The sequence below is a fragment of the Thunnus albacares genome, chromosome 14 (genome assembly GCF_914725855.1).
Source record: "Thunnus albacares chromosome 14, fThuAlb1.1, whole genome shotgun sequence".
NCBI classification, from domain to species: Eukaryota; Metazoa; Chordata; class Actinopteri; order Scombriformes; family Scombridae; genus Thunnus; species Thunnus albacares.
Window position 1 is genome coordinate 12224588 of NC_058119.1, and position 26905 is coordinate 12251492.

The 26905-nt window shown below is 40.9% G+C and overlaps 1 protein-coding gene across 3 annotated transcripts; it reads right to left on the minus strand.

Moving 5' to 3' along the window:
- Window positions 1–799: 799 nt before the first annotated feature.
- map3k4 (mitogen-activated protein kinase kinase kinase 4) lies at window positions 800–22543 on the minus strand. Of its 3 annotated transcripts, none has more exons than XM_044372640.1 (27): window positions 22308–22543; window positions 16576–16766; window positions 15052–16472; window positions 13207–13467; window positions 12872–13024; window positions 12534–12691; window positions 11676–11792; window positions 11470–11569; window positions 11230–11313; window positions 10859–11128; window positions 10622–10771; window positions 10034–10195; window positions 9362–9495; window positions 8165–8243; window positions 7970–8048; window positions 6658–6751; window positions 6181–6303; window positions 4338–4438; window positions 4163–4243; window positions 3838–4029; window positions 3681–3751; window positions 3466–3582; window positions 3200–3359; window positions 2968–3090; window positions 2390–2496; window positions 1803–1982; window positions 800–1198 (listed from the first exon to the last, which is right to left on the minus strand). In XM_044372640.1, the coding sequence occupies exons 1-27, from the start codon at window positions 22337–22339 to the stop codon at window positions 1178–1180; spliced, it is 4761 nt and encodes a 1586-aa protein (XP_044228575.1). In that variant the 5' UTR covers window positions 22340–22543; the 3' UTR covers window positions 800–1177. The 3 variants fall into 3 exon arrangements, with proteins under 3 accessions (XP_044228575.1, XP_044228573.1, XP_044228574.1); XM_044372638.1 differs by lacking the exon at window positions 22308–22543 and adding an exon at window positions 22018–22192; XM_044372639.1 differs by lacking the exons at window positions 6181–6303; window positions 22308–22543 and adding an exon at window positions 22018–22192.
- Window positions 22544–26905: the final 4362 nt, after the last annotated feature.

Here is a 26905-nt window from a genome sequence, read left to right on the forward strand (position 1 = left end):
TTTTAAAGAGTAAACCTTAATTGCCACGTTCTTCTTTTGGTATTGAGTACCACTTTCTAATGAGGCACCATTTATAACAGGAATAAGTTGTAACAATTGGCTTTAATAATGGTTGATTAATCTATAACTAATGCTTTATAGATGATTCATAAGCCATTCAACAGAACAAGTGATGGCAGATTCTTAAAAAAATAGAATACAAATATTTTCACTGTGTAATTAACAACTCTTATTTACCTCTTGGTAATATGTACATGGTGGAAAACAATAGACATGCCACTTTTTTTAAAAAAAAAAGATTGGTTTATTAATATTGTTTGTACATAGCAAACACTGTAAGAGCAGCAGAGGACCAGAAGTTGTGTTTGTGTGTCAGTGTCTGTGTCTGTTGTGTGGATGTTTTGTGTTCAGCAGCAGGGAGGGAGAGCAGGCCCCGTTTCTCCTCTGAGTTGGCTACGCTCCAGTCACATGAACAGCTCTTCACCAGCAACTACACTTGAACATTGCTCCAACTTGACATTTACTCCTTAGCAAAAGGCAAAGAAAAATACATTAAAAAATCCTTCCTAGTGCCCGCTCTTGCCAAATGACAAGTGATAAATTAATTTGAATATTTGGATGGTGTTCATTTCATCAGGTAAACCATCTTCTCCTTCCATTCAGTGAGGCTTACCACACCTTTTTCAGCCTAAAAGGGTGACTGAAATAAGATTCCTCCCTCCTCTACTCAACTGCCCCCTTGGGTAAACAGTTTAAAAGTGCCATAGATTATGTCCCCCCCGCCCCTCCCATTTGTTAAAAAAAAAAAAAAAAAAAGTATTCCTCAATGCCTTTTCAGAGGTCTCTTCACCAGTGAGAACAACAAATGTGGCAATAATTACTTTAACTTTACAATATTGTTTATACAAGAATTAAAGCCAATCCTATTCTTACAGTATGTACAATCTCCACCCCGCCCCTCCTCCCCCCAGTCCATGGGTACATAAAGACATGACCCTATATACTCCATAGGTCCAGTTGTCCTCTGAAATGATAATGTATTAGTTCCTCAGTTTAACTCCATGTGCCTTCAGCCGAAACTTCCACTTCTCTGCGTCCACAGTTCTTTTTTCTTTTGCCAACAGCATGTACAGTAGTGCTTTAATTTGTAAACGTAAAAGCCACAGAGGGGTTCCATTCACTCTTCATCCGTACAAACCTAAAAATAGACAAGAGACAGCAGCTGTAATGGGAACATGTTGCAGGATCATTTAACGCATCTGTCATCAGTTTATACTCAGACATTAAAATATATTTTCTTAAATGTAGGTGCTTTGCTTTCACTACAAAGTTTGAAACTCGTTTTACGCCACGACAATTAACTGGTGAAAGTTTTAATGATTTCACAAGGATTTAAGCAAAAAATGCTTTAAAAGGTACAGTGTGAGGAATTTAATGGCATCTTGCAGTGCAGCAGGCGCGTTGCAGCGCAGTTGCTGCCCCCCTTCCAAGTGTGTAGGACAACCTATGGTGGCTGCAAAACACGTGAAAGGCCCTCTCTAGAGCCAGTGTTTGGTTTGTCCATTCTGGGCTAATGAAGAAACATGGTGGTGTAACATGGCAGGCTCTGTGGAAGGGGACCTGCTCCCTCTGTAGATATAAAGAGCTCAATCTAAGGTAACGACTCTTATTTTCATGGGCTAATACACTAATCGAAACATAGTTATGATTATTTTATTCCATTTCTGCCAAGTCCGTTCCACTAAATGCCACAAAATTCTACACACTGCACCTTTAAAATACATGTCATAGTAGTGCCTCACCTTAACAAACGGGTGGTCTAGCAGCATGCTAGCAGTCCAGCGGCGTTTGGGTTCGCTCTCCAGACAGTGACCAAGGAAGTCCTTCCCCTCTGTGCTCAGCTTCTCTGGGATGGGGGGTTTATGGCCCATGCCCACTTTGTACATGATCTGAAAGTTGTGCTCATACTCATGCCAGGGCCTCTGCAGATTGAGATAAGGAAGTGAATAACATTATTTGCTTGTGGTTTTTCCTTCCCACACATTATTCTTTTTTTGGTGTAGTGAATTTCCATAGGTGGTAAGAGGGCAGACATAAATTTAAGACCTCACACATGTGGGCACAAATTTGCATTTAACTAGCCTAACTAGGTTTCAGTTTTGTTACTATTTTTCATAACCCAAATAAACCACTAAAACCACAACATAAAGACTGGATGTGGGAGCCACAGCTGATCTACAATGACTCCTGTTTGCGTTAAAAACAGAGCTACAATAAAAAAAAGAGAGTGATGCAAGAATTTCAGCCGGTTTTCCCTGTTCTGTAACTGAAAACCAAACAAAAAAAAAAGATGATTTTTTTTTTTTTTTTTTTTTTAATCACTTCTCACCTTTCCAGTCACCATCTCAATGAGGACACAGCCTAAACTCCAGATGTCTGCTGCTCGTCCATGACCTTCACCCTTTGCTCTTGTGATGACTTCAGGTGCCATGTATGCTGATTAAGAAAAAAAAAATGGAGAAAATAACCAACAGTTACAACTGTAGAAGTTATTAAGCAGTGATACAATAATGATATGACACAATGCAGCATGTATACTGGATTGAAAAAAACATATTGCTGCATAATCACATATATTCATATGTTGTGACCAATATATTATTATTATTATTATTATTATTATTATTATTATTATTATTATTATTATTATTATTATTATTATTATTATAATCATATGCAGTATGAAGCATGAAAATACATAAAAATGAAAAAGAAGAGTATATAAACATGCAGTTGTTTTTATTCACAGGATGTCCAAAATTTGCATCACGTAGTCATCACCATGGCTACACTACACACACAACAAAACATGTGGGTGGACATCCAATGGAAACGGGGCAACAATAAAAATAACAGACGACAGTGACCCCTGGTGGCAACATGCTGACACAATATATAATTTCTTACCTGCTGTTCCAAGTGTGCTGTTCACCTCCCCAGGCATGGTGTGAGTGTTGTTCCTCAACTTGACTGAACATCCAAAGTCACCCAGTTTAATCAGGCCTGATGATGTTAGAAATATGTTTGCTCCTGATATGAATAGAGGAGAGATGGAATTACTGGCGGATTCTGAGTTTTAGATACACTTTCGAATAAAATGCACGAGGGAAAGGTATGAAAAAGAGTATTTGACTCTGACCCTTGATATCACGGTGGACAATGCCGTGTTCATGGAGGACATTGATGGCTGTAGTGATCTGTTTACTGTAGAGCCTGATGACATGTTCCTGCAGCCCCAGTCTGGACACCTCCTCCAGTGTGCCCTCATCACAGTACTCCATGAAGATGTACATCTCCTCCTACAGGTGCACACGTGGAGATTAATACCCAACTGCTTCACCTGAGCCATCACTGACTGAGGAATCACGTGTGATGTCTGAACTGACATGAATATATGCCTCTTACCCGATGGAGCTCAACTCCGAAGTAACGCACCAAGTTTGGGTGCTTAATGCCTTCAAATATTTTCAGCTCGTCTGCGGTCTCCTTGATTGTTTTGTGATCATTTGGCTGGAATCGGATCTGGTTGAAAACATGGGAAATAAAATATAAGTTAATTCTACCTGCAGCAGTCGTGATTATACTGAAAACTATTAAACTGGTCTTGCAGGAGTACATACCTCCTTCATGGCCATTAGTTCTCCAGTGTCTACATTGATGCAGGTGTACACTTTCCCATACTGGCCCTCTCCTGTTATAATACACATGAGCAAAACATCACTTCCTGTATGTGCGTCAAATAACCCACGTCAAAAAACAGTCAGTAGTGAGTCTTACCTATCTTGTTGCCCCTCTGCCACTTGAAAGTCACCTTCCTGAGCCCAACGTGCATAACATTGTCATAGGACTTGGGTGTGTGACACACTTGGCCAATGATGTTGCGCTGCTTCATCACAGCGTAGCGTTTGTCTTCAAACTTGCGAATGGAGCGGCGGACGGCCTCCATTGGGCTTTGCCGTGCTGCTGTGTCTGAGATGGGAAAAAGGAAACAGGATTTAGTATAATAAATATAATATATATTAGCTATTAAAAAAGTTTAACAACATTCCTCACTGTATGTTGCAGTCTATATCTAACATGCCACATTATTCAATACTCTCACCCTTGGATTGGCTGATGAAGGTGCGGAGCTCCCAGCTTCTGCGTGTGGCGCTGTTCGGGTCTCCCTTAGGGTAGGAGGGTTCTGGAGAGAGAAATCACAAGAGAAAATTCAGCCAATCAGGTGGATTAACATGCACAATATGGATTGTACTATGCAGATCACTGACTGCACCTACCTTCTCTGTCCTCTGTGGGGCTGGAATGGCGGCTCAGAGATTTGAAATGCAACTCTGCTGCAACCGATGACAGACGGTCATTCTCATGAAAACTTGAACCCCTGCAATGATGCGGTAGAAATTAATAAAAAAAAATGTGGTTCAATCAAAAACTAATGAATCAGATGGCATGTTTCAATTTTGGGATTTTTCTATTAATGGCCAAAATAAGAATTAACTCAAAGTGCAATCTTTGTCAAGCCTGCACTTTGTATGATCTCAAAAATACTATGTTCTGAAGGGGACTGAAGGTATTTTAAGACTTCATATGAATTTTAAATGTCTCGTGAAGTGCTAAGTGGTCCCTTTATGCTGAATTGTTTGTGGAAAATTACATAGTGCATGAACTTGTTTCCTAAAAGCATCTCAATGCAAAAGCTATCCCATAAAATGGGACAAAAATAATCTCAAGCTAAAGGTGCTTTTAGGAAAAATAACAGACCTGCACTTGAAGTATTAAATACATTTAATAAATACTGTAAATGACATGAATCATACACTTCTATACTGAAAAATCAATATTAGAGTTTCAAAATAACAAACAAAAGTGACTAAACCATCTGACCATTCAAGGGAGACAGAGATTCACCTCATCCCCAGTATGAATTTGAAACCCATTAACAGTTCAGCAGGCATCAGTCATTATGCTGTTTAAACACGCTTGAAAGGTTAGATCTCTAGAGTGCATGTACTGATTTCAAAAGCACACAAATAATCCAAAAATCGAATTGCAGTGAATCACCAGCATCAAAGCAAGATTGATGTTAATAGCACTAAAAGCAGAATACCATAGCCCATTCTTTCAAAGAGGTAGTGTGTGTGTGTTTTTTTTTTTTTTTAATTTTCACACCATGCACAACAATCACAGTCTCTTCCTTTGACCAGTAAGACGACCGGTGTGAGGATATTGTTCTGATTTGGTGACAGTTTATGGAGTTTGTAAAAGGTATATTAACACTAATCACTAATAGTGATTTTAAAATTGTTGTTTTTGTTAAAATTAGATTTTAATAGGAATATATTTTGTATCTTACATCAATGCCATGCATATTATTTAGTTAGACTACAAGTCTACAGTGAGTAAAATAATCATATCTGAACTGCTATAAACGTTTTTGAATATGGGGGTGTGTCATAGAATTTGAAGGTTCAATAATCTAAATTGTAAATACTAAGATTAAAAAAAACAAAAAAACAAAACAACTAACTAGAGCTCATCTAGATTTACATCTGTGATGTGCCAATATAGAGCCTGGAAATGCTCAATATAAGAATAATGGCGGACTGACTTTATGCATACAGCAGTTAATCCAATTTCTGTCTTTATTCAAATGTATAGTATATGTTTGGATGTAATCAGAAGACTAAAAGCAGGAACTCAGCACTCCATCAGTGAAACCTTTAAATCAAAACTATTCATAAAAATGTAATAGAAGTAGATAGAAACGTAATGTAAGAGAAACCTATGTAATATAAAATATGGTCCTGCTTTCATAAGCGCTATGTTTTATTCTTTCCATCTTTTGAAAATCATTGTTAAAGCTATACATTGGCAAGACATCACAGATTTGATAGGAGGGTAAAATACTTTTTGGCTCTGGGCTCGTGCTAGTAGCCAAAAAGGATTTATTGAATCCTCTTGGATACAGAACAGTGTGTTAGGGCCTGGAATAACATTTTTCAAATCTTAAAGTGAAGCATTTCCATCTCTGGAAGCTTTCAAAATTAGCACTGGCTTTTGTTTTTGTATATGGGCCTGTGTTTTGCCAACATCTGCTACCAGGTGACTTGGGGGCAAGGCTACCTGACGTCATTGGGGGTGCTGCCGGGTGCTTTGGTGTGGCTGTGTTCCCCTGGGCCCTGCGGGACGGGGCGAGGGCCATTGGGGAACAGCTGGTTCCGGAGGTCACAGGGGAGACTTCGAGAGCTGTGTAGTGAAAAAACAAACTGAGGAGCTCTGCCTTGGGAAGTCGTTTGGCTTGAGTTGGATGTGTAAATATGTTTGTGTGTGTGACTGGATGGCTGGTTGAGGGACAGATGCACACACTCACTCACTCAGACATCACACAAACAAAGAAAATAGAAGGAGTATTAACTCTCACAAGCATACACAAACACACACAGAAGCTCACATCACACACAAGCAACATCAGGACATCAGAAACCACAAAAAGCAAAGATAATGAAGCACGAAAAGCCATGCAGGACAGAGAATTAACATATTAAAACACAGTAGCACACAGATTATTGTAAAAGCTTCAGCAGAACTGTCATCACTAACCTGAAACCTTCAGCATTAGGGATGAAAAGATTGGGGTTTGGAGGGTCACTATGGCAGCGAGGGACTTTGACGGGACGAGGGCTATTTCTGGGAGCTGGAAAGAAAAACACAAATGCTTAATTTAATCAAGAAGCATAAAAAAGGAAATACCTTGAACAGGCTATGTATTGATCCAGTGGAACTCATGGATATAGACAGTCAGCAAGCTATAGTAATGTATAGCAGTACAGTAGGGTACCACTAGCAAGAATGCAAGCTTTATTTATATAGCACTTTCCAAAACTGAAAGTTTCAAACTGCTTTACAGAGAGAAGAAAAGAGAAAGACGGGAGAGACACAGAAAACAAGGAGAAATGTGTTCAACCAATGTTTAAGTTATAAAATCAAGACAAAAGAAAAGAAAAGAAATGCATTTCAGGAAACTTTTTAAAGATATGCACTGATTTGGCTTCTCTCAGACTTTGTGGGAAGCTATTTCAGTGTTGAGCAACTACTACACTAAAACGTATTTTAAATAGAACAGGTTGCCATTATCAAAATCATTATGCCAATAGCTGCCCACAAAATGCTTTTAAGAATTAATTATAAAATATTCTTTTATATCATTTTTATTGTAGTTGTGGAAGAAAGTTGATCTTGTCTCAAAATATACATAGAAAAGAGACATAAGTGTTTTTACAACCACATACATTTGGTGCCAGGTGATTAAGTAACCATGTGGAAGCAGTGTGTTTTGTTGCTTTACTTAATCCGACCCCAAAACGGATGAGTTTTGACATTTAGTTCTGTGAGGCAATGCTGTAGTACCGGTTTGTGGCTTTCATCCTATTTAGAGCCTTTCCATTAATTTTTTTTTGTCTTAATTTGGTGGTGATCACTGTCTTTCATCAATTTCTATAACATCACTTTACTTTTGTGGTTGCATGAAATAGCAGGGACATGGCTGTGTCTGTCGTTCTTCAGTTGTCCTGTCTGGTTTTAATAATCTTTCATTGTTTTACCCCTGATAAAATTGCACAGGACGATCACAGTTTTCTACTTTTGGGCACAGAGCAGCAGCAGATAGTTGCTCAGGAGTCTGAGGGGTAGCTGGAATTCTTCCTCAACAGTGAAGGGACTAAAACTAACAACACACATGATCCTTTGCTATTCTACAGGAACTGAATTGTTATTTAATTTCCTTTGTGCCTGCTTTGTGTAACAACCATGACACCCAGGTTATAAACTTGCAACAGAATGTAGACGCTGATCCGAATCCTGAACTCCAGATATGGAAGTCACTAGCAGTTCTTATCATAGAGGAGCATCTTACCAATGTACAGGCCGGTGACTGGGCTGTGAGGTTTTCCAATCACATGTCCAATGCATTCATTCATCAAAGCTTGTAAATTCTGCGGCAAAAAAAGTCAATCCCGTCAGTAGATAATACATAAATCCATTATATTTCAAGCATTCACATTGTGCAGTTTGTAGGAAATGACAACGGAATCAAGAGAGGTAATTTTACCAGGAAGTCATCCTCTGGTAATGCTGATATGAAGGCAGGTTCAATAGCCTGAAGAAAATCAAAACCCTGAGTTGCCCACCTGTGAATGGAAACACAGCAGTAAATCAGTGTGTCCTAAAACTCTCTGCTGTTCATTTCTTTCTTTCCTTCTCTACCATTTCCATTATAGCAGGATGTGAGCAGAATGACAGAAAAAATAAAGAATACTGAACACAGCAGAAAAGGCAAGGAATGAGAAATTGGCAGAGGGGAGATGTCACTTGAGGTTTTGAAAACACTTCTATGGTCAAGGTGTAGCAGCCAAAGTTTTCATCACCATTCATGTAATGAAAAGCTAATATACAGATATGAAATGATAAAAAACATTTTTGAGATGCCATTTATGGTTTTCTAAGAAGAATGTCAGTTAATTGTGTTGTACAGAGCACTCGTCTAATGCTTGTAATTTATCATGGAACAGATTTGAGTATCCTCATCCTTCAGGACATGTTCTTAATGGTTCCTTGCCTCCTCCACAGTAAAACCAGTGGGTAACATGGTGGCACAGTTTTAAATAATACAAGAATGACAACTGACTCACTGATAAGTATGCCTATTTTTGTTTGCATAGTGGTCAAACCAGTTTTGTTCCATTAACCTGAAGACCTGACTATTATCATAATACAATGTTGCCATTGTTTCCCGTCACAGCACAAGGCAAAAGCTGTTGACAAATAGAGCCAAATAACATATTTTAATAAAGCTTTTGCTTTTACACAGATGATAAATATATCTGGTTTTGCTGTTAATAATAGTTCTGAAAATAGCAAACAGAAGGGTAAATGAGGACTTTATCACACAAACAAACCTCCATTATCTACTATGAACATACAAGATAGAAAAAGCTTTTATCATACTAAGTTTGTTTAAAGTTAAGGGAAACATTGATTCTTGGCTTTTATTTTGATTAGATTAACAGTTCTAGTAGGACAACTTATTTTTTAGTGAGGTAAATGCCCCAGTCAGTGAGCTTGTCTTCAACTTCCTGTCAGCAAAAGCATCGTCGAGCAACATAGTCAAACTTTTAAATGTTCCCTTGGGACGCCACACTAAATGACTGACCCTGTGCCCCAACCAGGGCCCGAAAAAGAGAAGTAAATGAAGAATGACTTCATGTGTACTGTATGTGTGCTGAATTAATGGTAAGTGATGCTTTACCTGGGCTTGGTGCCCCTGCCACTCTCACACTTGGTTAGGACATAGGTCATCCACTTGCGGGCGAAAGCTATGTAGCGTTCGCCGATCCTCTGCCTGAACTCCCCTGACATCAGGCGCACCACCTCCTTGTGGTACTGTGAATAACAAAAATGCAAATGAGACAAAAGTTTTATTTTTACAGTTTCACCTCCCACCCACATCAGATGACTTTACAATTAACTCAGTCCTCCTGCACCTGTATTTGGCTTTTGCTAAGTGTAACTTCCCTTACTTTACAGTGCCGACAACAGCCTTAATGTGTATTTTCGGTTTCACTGATATATTTGGTAGATGTTGCTAGAACCCAGTTGCTCTTAATCCGATGTAGGAAAATGTATTTCTGCATCTAATAAGTATTTGTGAGCCTTTAAGACTAGAAACCAACTATATCTCTAATTTGTCCATTTCTGATAAGCAGCTGTCATTAAATTACATGTATTATAACATCCTGACCTTTCACTGAGGTTGTCTGAAAATTTAAACAATAACTGTAATATGTATTTGGAAAATCTTTACATTATTGCCTACCACAACTGGCCTCAGGTGCTAGCATGTATTACTGTAATACTACTGTAATACTAAATACTAATGCAGTTTTGTTTTGACAGCCCTCTGAACCCTGCAGACTCATACCTCAAAGGCAAAATTGTAGCCCTGTATCATTGCCTCTCTGTAGTATTGCTGCAGAGTGGCTAACTCTGACTCCTCCACCTCATCCTCAAACTCTGTGGTGAACATGTACTCCACTCGGTCAATGGCAGTGCTGATCTTAATGCATAGCTGTAGTGCCTCATCCTGTAGTAGAAGAGAGAAAGAAAGGGAGGTGATGCAAGAGTGTGCAGGAGAAAGATAGAGAGAAAAAGACAAGCTATTTTTACATAAAAAAGGTACTGTAGAGCTGTAACGAAACCGCAAATTCAAAGCAACCAAAAAAAACCCAGAATTAATACCATCCATGTGAGAAATTGCATGTGGTATTGGGTCTCTGACTGAGAAAGTTTTCAACAGATGAGAAAGTTTTGTGACTTCCCTTTTGAGAATTACTTCTCAAATCTGTTCCGATAGTGGTCTTTTTTTGAGGCAGCAGAAATTCCTGGTAACCGATAGCAGTTTCAGAAAAGAACAGAAAGTAGGACACCAACGTGCACCTGTCTGTACAACAACACGAAATAAACCAGTGTTTTAAAGGTTACAAACCATAGCGTGTGGTTATGTGAGTACCTTGAGCTCCTCCAAAGCACTTGCGATGAGAGGCTGACTAGATGTTTGCTCCCGGCTAAGAGTGAGCACATCCTCCATGGACTGCTGAAAGGCTTTCCGCTGGGCCACCAGATGAGCCGACTGCATCACTATCAAGAGCATGTTCTCCACCTGAAAGCACAATGGATCAGTGGGAGGTTTGTAAACATCAGTCACACACATACGCACTCACACACCGAGTTAAAAAATGTCACATACCTTCATGGCCCTCAGCGTGTCGACAGTTTCCATTTGGGGAACCAGTTTGAGCAGCTCTCCATCCCACTGAGCCCAGTCAGAATCAGTCGTGGAGTCCCCTGCTCCGTGCTTACTCATGAGCAGGTAGGCCTCATCCTCTGCAATTTCATCCGGCTCTTTGGAGCAGTCTTTTCCCGCAGCAGCATTGAGAAGCTGCAGGATTAGAGGCCGCTGATCCTTCAAGCCACAAGGGACAAAAACTTGCAGCTCCTCCAAGCCTGGAATCTGAACCTGGAAACAAAAGGAGGAAGTTAACAAGGTTTGATCCAAAAGACACAGGAGAGAGATCAGAAATATAAAAACAGAAATGTGCAAAATTCCCTGAAACACACTTTGACATAGTTTCTCTTCTTCAGTGCTTCCAGGAGACAAGGCACCCCGTTAGTGATACTGAAATCCGCAGCAACCTCTAAGTCCTGCAGAGAGGGAAGCAAGCAAAGTGTGTGTCAGGACACACAGTCCCAGTTCTTTATTGAGCAGAAAAAAAACAGGGTCACAGATAAACTGCATAGTCAGTGCTGTTATGGCTTCCTGTTTCAAGGGAATAAAAGTTCTTCACTGCAGTCTCTCACCTTGCGAAGCATTTTGGCAAAGCCGAGAGCCTTGGACGCTCGTTCCCTGGCCTCATGGAACAACTCTTTAAGTGACCTACTGGTCTCAATAACTGACCGCCTTAGAGAATCAAAGTTTTAAAGTTAAAAACACCTCCAACAGGACAAACAATTTTTTAACACTGACTTGAAAAACAGAAATCTAATAACCATGTTATCGCCCTTACCTGATCTCATCTGAGGCTGTGCTGTCATCTGCACTTTCCCAGAATTCCCTACCACTCTTTTGCAGGCCAGCATCAAGGAACTCTCCAGTTGATTTGAGCAGCATCCCAGCAATGTCACTGCAAAGGAAGAACAGTCTTCAATTTCATTTAAATAATTAATAAGCATTTAACATCCTTAAAAGTGCAGTGTGTACAACTTAGTGGCATTTAGCAAAACAGACTTGGCAGAAATGGAATATAATATTCATAAATATTTTTTAATTAGTGTATAACCACCTTAAAATGAGAATCGTTTTGTTTTTGTTATCTTAGAATGAGAACTTTATATCTACATCTTCCATGGAGCCCACCAGGTTGCACCACCATGTTTCTACAGTAGCCCAGAAAGGACAAACTAAACACTGGCTCTAGAGAGGGCCTTTCATGTTTTTTGGTTCGAGTTTTGCAGCCAACATAGGTTCCCCTACATGCTTGGAAGGGGAAGGGGAGAGAGAGGGGGTATTCAGTTGGTTGCAATCTGCAACCTCACCACTAGATGCCACTAAATCCTACACACTGCACCTTTAAACCAAAAAAGTATTTATGTCAGTTTGGTTTCCAAGTACTCCAAGAAATGGGAATGGAATTTTTAACGATTTTTTTTTTGTATTTTTGCCTTTATTGGACAGTGGACAGCAAAGAGGCAGACAAGGAACAAGGGGAGAGAGAGATAGGTATGACATGCAACAAAGGTCCCTGGCTGGAATCAAACCAGGGACGTTGCGGTTATGTGGCATGCACAGTAACCATTTGGCTACAGGGGTGCAGGAATGTAATTTTTAAATCAATACATGCAAGATGGGTTGCAGAGCCACTGACCAGAAAAGCTTCCCGGACTGGGCCTCTCCTCCACGGATGTATGGAGTGATAACCTTGGTGAAGTGCCACTCCTCCTCTAACAGGTTCTTTAAGCTGTGAGAGGCCTGAGGCAGCTGCTGCAACATCTGGATCCAACTGTGCATGTAGTCAAAATAAACCTGCAAGAACAGTGACAGATGTTAGATGGATATTTCATTCACAACTTAGCTTCCAATAATGCATAAATTCACAAGCTTTTGTCTAGCAATTATTATACACTGATGGTAAAAATGGTAATTTAATCTCTATTCTAACTATAGGGAATAACAGTAACAAGGAAGGAAAATGAGGAGTCTTACCACAAGCATCTTGTGAAGATCTTCCTCGAACTCATCAATATTGGCATTTGTCTGCAAGCCCTGAGCATCAGCCACCACGCCACGCAGCATGAACTGATAGTACTGCTTCATCAGAAGACCACCTTTAAGAACCTCCTTACACTCACGCACCAACTGCAGAGCACAAATAACACAGACATTAGCACTTCAAGACAGCCCACCTGTGATGTAAACCATCATCAAATATAGTACAGGGCAATAAAATAGGAAATAGCATCATCGCATGACATGACAGCTTTTCATTCAATTCAATGTTTAAGGAAGTACTTGTAAGTTGTGATTTAATAGCTGCTTGCCTGTTTGATACTGAGCAGTGAAGGCTCTCCAGCAGGCCTCTGTTCAAGTCGCAACTTAAGGCATTCGTGAATGACGTTGAGAAGGACTCTGCAAAGCACGAGGAATGCTGGTCGGAAGGATGGGAGGTCCATGTCCAGCAAATCCTCCCAGGATACCTGGTCTGCTCCGAGTTCTGGTTGAGCCGAATCACTGCAGGACACGTGACGCGACAGCTCTGGCAGGTAATCACTGTACAGCATAGGGTCTGGGAATTCTGTAAACTGCAGGTGGAAGATAAGTCAAGTAAAATTAATTCAGCATGTCTCATAGCGCAACATAGCTAACCAGTAGTATATTTGTACAAATTCCTTGGCTTTAAAGTAAAGTCAAATTTATTTTTAGTTTTGTTTTGGTATTACATAAATATAATTATTGTAGCTACCCAATCTCCACCAGATGGAAATCTGTCTTGCCCCAGAGGGATACAAAGATTCTGTAAAGATTCATCTCTTTTGCATTGCATAACACTGTGAACATTACCAAAACTTTGACCAAGCCCAGAATTGTGCAAAGGCAGACTGCTGTTCCCACTTACTCTTGCTACAAAGTCACTGTTGTACAGCTACAACTTGTGTCTCCTCCTCATTATTTACTCCACAGCTTCTGAACATAATCACATTCAACAAATCAGCAGTCCAACAAGTGTTCACATTCCTCGTTCATTTCAAGGAAGGCAGTTCTGTACTTCTTTTGAACTCTCCATTAAATGGTCAAAGCTCACCATTCCTACCACCCACATGAGCTGATTATCCATTGCAATAAACTCAATAATGATCCTCTCCCTTTCCCTTTTTACTGCTTTTTTTCTCCATGTTTTCTAGCCTTTTCACTGTATGCTTATTGCTTGGCCTCAGACTTCTTGTAAGCTACTATCTGGGAGAACTCCTCCTAATACTGTTTCCTCAGGTGACTCATTTATTTACTAATATTTGCATAGCAAACATTACAAATAGCTGTTTGACTGCTTTTTCTCTCCTTTTTACAGCGAATCCAGACTGTAGTCATATTGTAAATATTTTGACAGATATTGCTATTGCGATATGACACAATTTTAGAGCAAATGATCATTTTTACATCATAAGTTTAATTTTCTCTGAGAAAAAAAACAATTAAAAACATGATGATATGATCTTGTTGGGGTCAGTGCCAAACAAACATGTTTTCTTACATCTGGAGAATATGATTTCTAGGCCAGGGCATCTCTGTAGCACCACAAATGGCGTTCACACATTTACCTTCATCAAAAATTGTAGTTTCTGCAATTTGGATATTGCACATGGACACATTGCAATTTCGATAATATATTTCAATTAATTGCTCAGCCCTAGACTGTAGACAGGACTGCAATATAGCAGTGCACCATATTACCATCATAACTAGGATGTTAAATGTTTAACATAAAGGGGGTAGTTGTAAATAATTACATCTATAAATAGTTGCTGACATATCTAATTTACCAGAATTGGCTTAGATTTGGTTTCTGTTTCTGAGCTGGCTGTTAATCATCTGTAACTGATCTCATGTGACCAGTAATACTGAGACATAATCTCGAGGGACAGAAAACTTGAAAATATTGAAGGCCCCCTGTAGCAAAATATCAGTAATAGTTTGTTAGTTTTACCCTGTGCGTGTATGCATGTGAGTGAGAGGGAGTACAAGAGTACTGAGAAGGAGCAGTCTGATTATGTACTTCTACATGGTCAAAGGTCAACAACTCTCAAACACGTTTTTATCTTTAAAGAACGTCAGAGCACGTTAGTCATATATATATATATAATGCACAATTAAAGATATAAATTTCTAACCTCCAGTGCAGGAGTGTGGCGGAGCAGCGCTGCCCTGGACCTCTGAAGAGAGCGGTCCATCAGTTTATGCAGTCTTAGGATCAGTTTACGCAGTCCCATCTGCTTCAGAGCTTTATCCACAAAAGGTCTGTAGATAGCTGTGGGGCAGAATACGCCGCCACCCCCGGATGCTTCCGCAATAACTGCTGTAGCAGTTGGGAGAAATTCATCCTCTGACAACAATCGGGCAAATTTAGGAGTCAGGGAGGGAGACAAATCTTCCTCTGCTACATGTCCCACTCCCCCCTCCTCCTCAGCATCCCTGTCCTCTCCATCGCTTTCAGCTGTGAAAGTGGCTGTTGAGTCATTCTCCTCATCCTCCTCATTCTCCTCTTCGTCATTGCCGCGGGAGCAGCGAGGTGAAGGGATCTCAAACACAGGCCACCCGATACGGGATAGATCATGCAGGCCCAGCACAGTGGCCATAACCCGCAACTTCTGGTTGAGGTCCTGGGTGATATTGAGCCACAGACAGAGCGCCTGCACCCTGCCCTGGAAGTCTCGCGCTGCATACTTGTCATAGTCCTTTTGCAGGGCCTGCAAAGACGGGTACAAAGCTTCCACAGACTCCAGCAACTCCATAACCCGCTTGACCTGCTCAAATGCCAGCCGCTGCCGCTGAAGGTGATCCCTGCAATCAGCACCAGAGCCCAGAGGCTCTGCTGCATTCATCGCAGTCGAGGGGCAGGCACTAAAGCCCCAGGGATCTACTCCACAGTGGTTGGTCTCTGCTACAGCAGGCTCCCTCTCCTCACCACAGACTAGATCTGGGACAGTGTGATAGTCCCCCTGGATTGTTTGAGACCCTGAACACACTCTCAAGCTATCGTAGTTGACCTTAAAGTGCAGCACCTCACTGATGATGTCAGGGATGGCCTGGCGGGCAGTGAAAAGAAAAAGATCTTGGTCACCGGTGGAGCGTCGTGCATGCCACGCTTGCAGCTCCAACCAAATGACCTCATTGTTGTGACCCATGAAGGCCATGTTCTCCAGGCCTCTCTGCTCTTTCTCCTTCCTCTTGGAGGACATAGACGTGAGCTTGAGCAGCAGCCGCAGCGTCTCAAAGAACTTGAGGCGGTCGGCGGGACAGTCTGTCCTGGAGGTCTGTCGGTGAGTCCGGGCAATATGAGGCATAGACACAGGAAGTTTACAACTGCTGCAGCCCAAGCTCAAGTAATGCTTCCTGGGATCCATGTTGAGGGCACCGAAAGGGCTCGACTTTGAGAGTGGATCCAGCATGAACGAGCCTTCAAAGGTCTTCTTGTGGTCTCTTTCTGTGGAACGCAGGGTAGCCCTCTGCTTCTTGCCGTGCTTGTAGCTGTGCTCCTCAGGGGTCTCTGCCGGCTTTGGACTCTCTTTCAGGACAGATGTGCTGAGGTCCGCTGAAATACACGCATACATTTCAGTCAGTAGAATGCAGGTAAAACACATTCACATTTTTTTTTTTTTTAAAAGCTATGTTTTTTTCTTGCTCTACTAACATACTTTTGTTGGGTGAACGACCAGTACTCCTTGCCTGGCTGCTTCTTTGATGTTTGCCAGACATTCGTTTCATCTGACGGGGGGTACAAGGAGGTGATGTGCCATACAGAGCCTCCTCTTCCTCACTGGGAGAGTCCCAGGATTCATCCACTTCAGAGTTCTGTTGGGATGCATCTTCCACTGGCTTGGCCTGCCTATCAACAACAACACACAAGAACAAAAAGGACAAACTATTGACATAGGCTATCTTTGCATCTAAATAATAAGCACTGTTGCCTGGAAGAGATGTCAAAGCAAGGAAATGTTTTGGCGTTATGAAACTATTTCAATCATTTCACAAGGAAACGAGAGAAATGTGTGAACAAGGTCATACAGTGCTTGATTGTATGCACCCATAACAGAGTGTGCAGCAAATCTCCTTTAATGCCACTGCAAACAGGTTGCTAAACTGCAACTAGACTGAATGTCTGCTGCTACCTATAGCAGACTGACGAGTAGTCTGTCCTTAATTGGAACCTGACTGACTGTCAAGTGTACAGCAGCAACGCTGTATGCATGGCCACAGCCGTCCAGACGCAGGATAATAAGCTGTGGGTTGTCTACTGGCACCCTTTCTTGGGCCAGGTAAACATAATGGCACAACAGAGAGAGAGAGAAAAGTAACTATCATTAACACTGTCTGCTAAGTCATAAACCAAACACTGAGACTCACTCACCCAAAGTGTGTAGAAGTGGTTAGACTGCATGCAAACACGGTGTAAATGCAAAAGAGTATTTCACTGACATGTGATTAAGGTAAATATTGAGCAACAATATTTACTTGTTGAAGACTTGGGTACCAAGGTAGCTTAACAACATATGTTGCCTTTTATTAACAGACAGACAGTGAATTTCAGCTAAGGTAAGGACACAGGGGAGCATGATGCATCTAGTTCTGCAGAAAGAAAATGCCGTAATCACTAGAAACACTTCCTTCTGGGAAAAAAGGAAAAGGGAAAAAAAAGAAAATCTGGAGTGCAAACGGCACGCCTTTCCAGATTACAATGTCAGAGCTTTGTTCCTTAATGCCTTTCTGAGGGTTTTTTTTAATAGGATTAGAGAGAAAGGTTAGAGGGTCTGACCCTGCCAACGAAAACAAAAAGAGAAAGAAGAGGAGAGGGCATGAAAACGGGCGTCATTCTATATGCTGGCCACCATGTGTCCCTCCATCGATCATCTGACTGAAAGACATTCCCCCACACGCGCCTGTTAACGTCTGTGTAGACGGAGTTGAAAGGGGCACGTCTGTATCACTTTCATTGGGGAAGTGAGTGTGAGTGTTAAAGGAGGGGGGGTTAAGCTGGAAATCACTTGCTTAAGCTTTTCAAGGAGCCACATAGAGAGAGAGAGGGTGAAGACTTCTATTGCCCATCTGCCCCACTGCAGAATCTGTCTCTATACCCCGACACACACGTACTGAGTCCCCTGGGAGCAGCTGTGAAACTACATGGAGAGCAGACAGACACCTGCTGCAGATCCTTCGAATTTACATGCAAAGAAATTCCAGATGCAACGAAGACTTCATGAACTAAACATACTGCAAAAACGTTGTCAAATAGCGCAACCATCTTAACCACGACAGTCTTGAAATTACAGAATAACTCTTGCATGAAAGAACACTGGTGCCTTTATGAGTGTATTGTATGGGAAATTGTGAAGGGGCTTGTTCAGCAGGAGCAGGATACGACAGCGATCTTTTCAGTATGCAGGCACAAAAGGCACAGTAAGCAATCTTGCGTGTGACAATAAGGCATTTATCACAACATCAACAGACATATCACTGTGTTTTAGCACTGCAAAAAAAAATTACAGGTATCAGGAAACCGCATAAAGAAAGCAGATACAGTAAAACGGTAAAAGCTAGAGGAGTAATCTATACCTGCAATAATGCAATTGAGTATTTAAAAAGAACTTTGCCATCAACCTCCCACTAGGTCTGTCACAAGTATGATCAGATTGTGCGTACATTTGTAAACATTCCAAAGCATGCTCGGGTGTGTGGTGTCTGAGGACAGAAATAGTACATGCATGAGAGAGGGAACGAGACCAAGTTTTAAAAAGACACTTCTCTACACAGAAGAGCATGACTAAATCACTCAGGAATGACAGCGGAACCAATGACGCCATCACTGCCAGTTGTTTGTTTGGTTGCCATGAGACACTTGAAGCACAGATTGTGCAGCAGTAAAGGCTGCACAAATTCCTCCTCTGAATTCTTTGCTTTTATCCTAAACCTACTTGCAGGCCGCGCAGAGAAAGTTACTGGCCTGCATGCCCTGCAGTTAACCATAGCAGCACCACAGTCTTCAAGCTGGCTGCCACTAGTGAATTATCACTGCAGATGGTGTCTGGCTGCTCTCAATGGCTCATCTGATGGCTCATTGGGGCTCCAATAAAGGCCTGTGGAATGCTAGAGCCCCTAGGCAGAAACACTGAGTGCATAATAAACAGCACAAAATCGAGAGTCTTTTCTGTATGGCGACTGAAGCAGTGATACCAAGGGCTGCCAGAGTCAGGGGGGCCTGACCTTTGACACCCAACCATCCACACTATTGTACCAGGAAGGGGCACTCTATTGTATAGTTGTGACACGTGGCCCGTGAGGCCCACAGCTGAATAGCACACAGCTGGTTAGTGAGCACGCTTGCTCACAATGCCCAAACTAAGGGGATTTTTTTTTTTTAGGGAGAGGAAAAGGAGGAGAAGTTGGCCGAGGTTTTGTAAGAGCACACTTTCCACTAATTAGGTCATGCTGGCATAACTGATGCACGGTAGGCTAAAGCCAGATTTTGATTACCCCCCATTGCAAAAAAGGATGTGTCTCCTGGCTACTAATTTCAGCCCACAGTTAACTGGTGAGGCAGTAAGAACATAAAACCTAATCATACACATGTGAAAGTGTAGCTCAGGCATATAACAGCATGCATCTCTGATCAGCTGCCAATCCCTGGTAAACATGCAGAGCTGATCAGAATTTGTACCATAGGCTGACAGAGTTCAAAATCAACAAACACAAAGTACTTGACCCCACCCTTCTCTGGAATAGTGCGACACTGCCAGGATTGGACCTCCCAGACTCTATTACATGCAACTGTGCAAAGCATACTGTGCATGCACAACAGGAATTTTTTCCTTTGCAAGACATGGAACTGTATGCAAACGGCCACTTTGTGCATTTTAAATGTCTGCTGTGCTTTCTATTTGACCTTATGAATTACTTAACACCAGGGAACATCCTCAGTCTAAGAAAAGACATAGACCTTACTGTACCAGTGGCAGCTCATGCCATTAACCACAAGTCACGTGATCTAAATGCATCTAAATGTAGACACTGCTTGCAGACTGTGTGCCAGAAGTAAACAGTGTAAATTACATGTTTTTTCACCTTATGCCAATTGCACCATAAATGCAGTGCAGGCAGCTGTCTGCTCCTCCTTTTAAATATAATCTGAAATTGTAGAAAGTGAGGGGCGAAACCGTCATCAGCCTCAACTTGCATTTCAGTTTCTTTTGTGCTAATCATAAATGTAAAATGAAATGGTCGAACATGTTATTCTGCAGTGCTTAACCATATTTCCTTCCCTTCTCTACCATCTGTTATCTCACATGAACGTATTCCGGTGGCATTTTAGCAGCATCAATTGCCACAGTTTTAGATTTCAAAGATCCTATTGTTAAAAAGGAAATAGCGGATGAGAGTGACAGAATGTGAGAGCTGCATTAATTTCTCTAAAGCAGGTGTGGGCAGAGACAGGACGCAGTTCGGAAATGCTAGAGGACAGTCCATCTGTATTCCACAGCCTGTGCTTCTGGCAAATGCAGTCATTAATGACTTCTAGCCATGAGCGTCTCCAGGGCTCCAGGCAACTATCCACTGTGCACAGTACACCACATCCTGAAATCTCTGGAATGCATGTGAGCCACAATGTCTTCAGACTGACTTTGAGAACAAGACATTATTGACAAAGGACCTCTGTGCTTGCAATGATAGCGATAGCCTTCAATTGCCACACAAGTGCCTAACTCATCTTTCTCAAAAAAAAAAAAAAAAAGTCAGTGTAAACTAACTTCACATTAGTATGAAGACAAACACTCAGGTGAAAAAGCAAATCTATCTGTCTGTTAATAAAAGGCAACATATGTTTTGCAAGTTGTGCAGCCTGTCATACCAGTCTGAAAATTGAAGTTTAATTACAGAGATATGCAATCTCAACCGAGGCTGAAGTAATGTGTTCCTGGCTCTGTTTTGTATACCCTTATTGTGTACAAAAGATTGGTACATTTCTAATCCCATTACTATAGAAATTACAAGTCCAACAAATTCTTCCATTGAACCAAATTTGGGCTCACGGTAATTATATTCTTTGCCAAATGTAGGCACAGATTTGAAGTCTTTAGAGCATGCTTTACCTTCCACCCCAAACACTGTGCACACACTAAATACACATGAACAATTAAAGTCTTGTATTCATGTCAACTTGAGATACAGACACGCCTCCAACAACAGCAGCAACAAAGTCATAAGTCATGCATTTTTCTTCATGCAACAAAACCGGACAGCAACCACATTAACAGGGCCAGTATTGCACAATCATGCGAGCTGTTCGTGTCCACTTCGGACTGAGTGGCCACAATGGTGCAACAGCAAAACAACTGGCTGGAACTAAATCATGGCTAAAATAGTCACCCAAAAAAAGTAAAACCGGGATTATTGCAGATGTCAGAGCTGACCCAACACGATAAATGCCCTCAAGACTACTCGCTCTGCAGGCAAACAACTGCATGTTAGGAGAGGGGAGGACAGGGGAAGACATAACAGCAGATTCCTGGGGTCTGTCGCCAGCGGTCAGGGGCAAACGGCGGCGTTTCGACTAGCAGATGCGCACATAAAACAATAACATTTTCTCAATGTCTGTCTGTACGCATTCCCCCGAAAGAAATGTAGTCGCTGTAACCTTGTTGCATTGCGAACACACATATCACGAAACATTTGTCGCTGCTCGTGCATCTGCAACGAAGTTAAACCACCTCCACGAGAAGAAAGAATGATAAAAAATACGCTTAACGTTTTACCATTTACACAGTGACAACAACAACAACACGAGCGCCAAGTCTAGCTCGAGGATTAACAATAAACAGTGGAGCAGCATGCTAGCTAAAGCCAGTGAAGTTTGTGCCTCGGTGTTGTGGTGAAATGCATGGTCTGGCAGTCACAAATAATCCACAAAACACACCTTCACGTCCACCTTACGGGCCAACAATGCAAAACTATCTCCAGCTCGGTCAGACTCTGTTAGTAAACTTGCGGGTGAACAATAAACTGACAAGCTAACAGTAGATATTAGCTAGCTTGGTCTCTTGACATGTTGCACTGTTACAGCCGTGAATAACCGCTTGTAATGTTACCTTCTCATGTGGCGAGCATTTTTTGCCTCTCTTCCAAGCGAGCGGAAATCAAATGAGAAGCAAATATCTATTAAAAGAATAAAACACGCCAGAAAATGTTGCTCCAAAAAGTTTGCAACTCCCACTGTTGCAAATGCAGTAACTGCACTCGTACCACTATTTCGCAGGAAGTCGGTTTCTGCGGGATGCGCAAGCGCTCCCATAGAGCCGACTGCAGTGTCACGTACAGCTCTCTATTTGGCAAGTGCGAGGTCCTGATGGTGTAGTGTCTGTTCAACAAATTCGCATACCTGCTGGGCTTGTTACGATCCGGAGGCTCCATAGCAAAGCAGTGGCTTCTTCTTCCTAGCCGTGCATGGACTAAACCATGTCTAAGCGATATCAGACAGACTTTGCACCGTTAAACGTTTGCAAAAAAATGCGGATATTAGTCTCTTTGAAGCACTTTCTATCCGCCGGCACAGTTGACTCTCGCCTGTGCATATGCCGTCGCCATCTTTCCAACGTTCATTGAGGAGTGCCACAGTAGGCTATTGCATTACTACGGCAACTCGGATAGGTCATCTGCGGTCATAGCTTTTGCAGCAGGGCCCCACAGTACTTGTTTTCATCCACAGAGTACACAGTCACAGATACAGTCAGAGTGAATCAGTTATCATATGGTCACCACGTGGCTGCAATAATGTATTATAATACTATAAATCACTTGTTGTGTGGTGCAATGGAACATTTAACGCCCCCCTTTCACTCAAAAATGTGTTTTTCTTCTTGTTCCCACAGTTGAATGTTTGAGTTTCATTATGCAGAATGATGAACGTTCAGAATTAAAAACTAGAAGATTGTTTTCACATTAATCTGCTGTAAGTGGTAAGTTTCTCTGTGCTTGTTGAAAATCCAATTTTAAAGATGCTTACCAGACATTTATTAAGACATATAAAAATACTCTGCTGGGAAACAATAATGTGAAATGATATGGTTTTTCCACAAAAAAGTATAATTTCCATGTATAGAATCTATAAATATGCAAAATTCAAATGTTTAACTGCTGGACACAAGATGTCTCATATATCACTGTAAAGTTGAATATTGGATCAGGATTTGCTTCCAAACTAGTTGTGAAGTAACAAATCATGCTCATAGTCCCGCCGCTTAAAATTTGATTTACAATGAGCACAAAGAAACTTTCCACTTTCAGCAGATAAATGTGAAAACAGCCTTCTAGTGTCAAACTCTGCACATACATCTTTCTGTACAGTGAAACTTAAACATTCAGCTGTAGGAACAAGAAGAAAAACATGTTCTTAAGTGGAGGGGGACTTTAAGGGGTGGGCCTATGAGCATGATTCGTGACATCACAACTAGTTTGGAAGCCACTTGTGCCAGTATTCAACTGGCACAAGTATGATGTGGAAACTTTAAGCCTCCAGTGCACATACACTGAGAGTGGACTTTACAGTGAAGTGGGAGACATCTTGTGTCAGCTGTCATACAGCATATTTTGCCGGCTTAGGCCATTTTGGGTTGTTACACCCACAGATGCTGACCGCAACACATGTTTGTGCAAAACACATAAGAACACACAACTCATGGCCAATGTCCTATATTGTCAACCAAAAGCATTGAAAATATGGCCAACTCAATCATGTGAGATTCAAAATCGAAAGCATGTGCTTACAGTGAGTGTGGGGAGTGCCTCCTCAATGCATATCCATTCCTTAAAAAGAAAAATCCTCCATGATCACAGTTAAGAGAGATCTTGGAACAGCAGGGTCTGACCTGGTTACCCAATTTCAGAAAGACTCATCAGATTAAAAAAACACATCTTCAACATCAGATGGCAATAAACAGCCTACAGGCAGATCACAGATATGCTAAAAAGAGATGAGTGCATGCTGCACATTGATTTTAGTGGAAATTACTTGTGCAAATACAGCAAAGAAATTCAATTGTTCCACAACAGGCAACTCTCCACACACGTACTTTACACTGCTGGAGACCAGTCACCTCTTGCCTTCTGCTCCATTTCTCCAAGTCCATGGCATTACCCTGCAGCTATTTGGGCCCACCTTGACCCAGTGCTTGGGATGATAAGGCCCTGAAGTAAAAAAAACTTCACTTCTTGAGTGATGGGCCAGCCACCCAGTATCGGCCGAAAAAAAAGATCCACAGAGCCATATAAACTAGGATTTGAAATTGTCAACTGGAATTACTCTGAGGCAGGACACTGCAAGGGGGTACCAGGGGCTGTTGGTGGAGCACTGAAGAGATCAGCAGACAGTGGAGTTATTCTGCATAAGTGAAGATGATGTCGAATCAAAGCCAGAGGTAAGAAAAGAACCTAAATGTACTCCTTACATTTTACAATTACCAACCTATATACAATTACCAATGTACATTATACACATGTATTTATTCATGTCTGATGAAAATCAATTCAGAGTAAATGACCTGCCTATATATTTAATCAATTAGATCTGTTGAAAGAGAATAAAACAGAAACTGACCTACCTACTTATCTATGTACTTACCCAGGTAGATACTTTGCACTTTATGTATACTTTGCACTTTACATATTTTATGTAACAGTCCAATGTTTTTAATGATTTTAATCCATGTTTATCTGTACTTTTATTACTTTATTTTATTTTGTTACATGTGCTGTGCACTTAGAGGGTTCTGCAATTTTCTTGTCTTGAACAATGACAATAAATCTCTATCTAGATAAACCGAAGCAGAATAAAACAGAGAGTGACCTAGCTACCTACCTACCTACCTATGAACTTACCCAGTTAGATAAACTGAAACAGAACCTACCTACAGTACAGTATGTGCTTATCCAGGTGAGTCTGCAGAAAAAAGAACAAAATAAAAAATGAATTACCTACTTATATACAGTGCTTATTCAAGTAGAACTACTGAATCAAAATATAAATACCTACCTACGTACTAGGGGTGTGCCCAAATACAAATACATTATTCGGCAAAGCACAAATAGTAATTTTTTTTTTTTTTTTTTTTTTTTTACATATATTTGTTTCATACAAATATTTTTAGAATTATTTGTTTTGGGGAAGAAAAAAAAATCCATGTCAAATAACAGTAACGCAGGTCGGTTACATCGCTATCTCTCTCCTCTGCTCTGCTGTTACGTCTATCAGCAGGTCTCAACGAGGGGAGTCACAGCCATGTGCTACATGACACACATTTCCCTATGTGGACATCACTCCCAGATTTGGGGGTGTTCTCCAGAGATAAAGCTGAGCTACTGGCACATGTAGGTTATTCATGAACACTTATTGTAACACTTTAATTTTCTAAAATTAAAAGCGTAATAAAAAACAAAAACAGGATTTTTAAGCCTCTTTCCACTTTTATTCGAATACAAATGATAATTTTGCTGCCTCAACAAGTATAGATACAAATACAAATACTGGGCTCTCTGCACATCCCTACTATGCACTTACCTGCCATTGCTCCAATAAAAGAAACAATGAGGGTGCATCAGGTGCTAAGTGTGTCAAAGGACAAACTCAAATCACATGACATCACATGTCTCTGCAAGAGAGGGGCAGGTATGTTGGACTGTCCCTGTTAGAGACAACTATGAGTGAAGAGGATAACCATGTCCCTGCATCTGACAGCACAACCAAAACCAGATGGCATCCAGAATTCATTGAGGCGAAACACATCGGAGAATGGTGTGTTTTGTATTATGATGACAAAGCCTATCCTGCATGGCTCATTATCACTGAAGTGGAAGAGCACAACATAATGGTAAAGTGCATGCCATGGAATGGGATAAACAAATTCTTCTGGCCCGGTCCCAGAGAAGACGTTAACTGGTATGCAGATCAACAGATTCTCTGTTACTCCAGAGCCACAAGTCTTCAATGAACGCTCTGTACAGGTGGACAAGGCTTCATGGAGGGATGAAGAGCAGTTGAGAAGAGCAGAGGAATTCAGTCGATGCCCAGCAAGGTGCAAACTTTTTTATTTTTATTTTTTGTAAATGCAGTACAAATTGAACGATTGTTGTGTTTTTTACAGCTCTATCACCCCACTATAGGTTAATTTATACTTCTACGTCAACTTCACATAAGCAACATGAAAGCACGTGTCCCACATGCTAAGCCTCCTCTTCCATATTCTGGTTGATCTCACAGATACTCTGCATAATTTGACTGTCTTTATAATCTTGAGATGAGGAGCTGTACAGATGGCTGTAACGCAGAATGTCTTCAGCTAAGCATTCTTTGAAATAATTTATTGTTTGTGAAAGTAGGTTTCTTCTCAGTTTCTCTCTGGTGTTTACCTGACTGTTAAGATGTACCTCTTCAAGAATGTATGTTTATGTGAATCATCACATAACCTTTTTATACCTACAAATAAATTCTAAAATGAATAAGCATGGGGGGAAATGATTAGTTTCAAATAGTTTGAAAATGTACTCATTTTAAAAGTTGAACAAATGTGTCCATCCTGTCGTCTTGATATTTTTAAATAATAAGTCAGTCATACTGTGTGTGTGTGTGTATATACATATATATATATATATATGTGTGTGTGTGTGTGTGTGTGTGTATGTATGTATGTATGTATGTGTGTATATATATGTATATATATACACACACACACACACACACACACACACACACACACACACACACACACATGTATGTATGTATATATATACATATATATACATATATATGTATATATATACATGCACTTTATGGTGTTAATAACACATCAGAACATCTGTCATAATTTATGCTGCTAATTTGTTGTGACCACGAACACTATAAAAAAAATCCCCACAAGAGCAGCCCTATTTAAATTATTAGTTTTAATGTCTTTCATCTGCAGCTTGATGAGCCAGTTCTCCCAA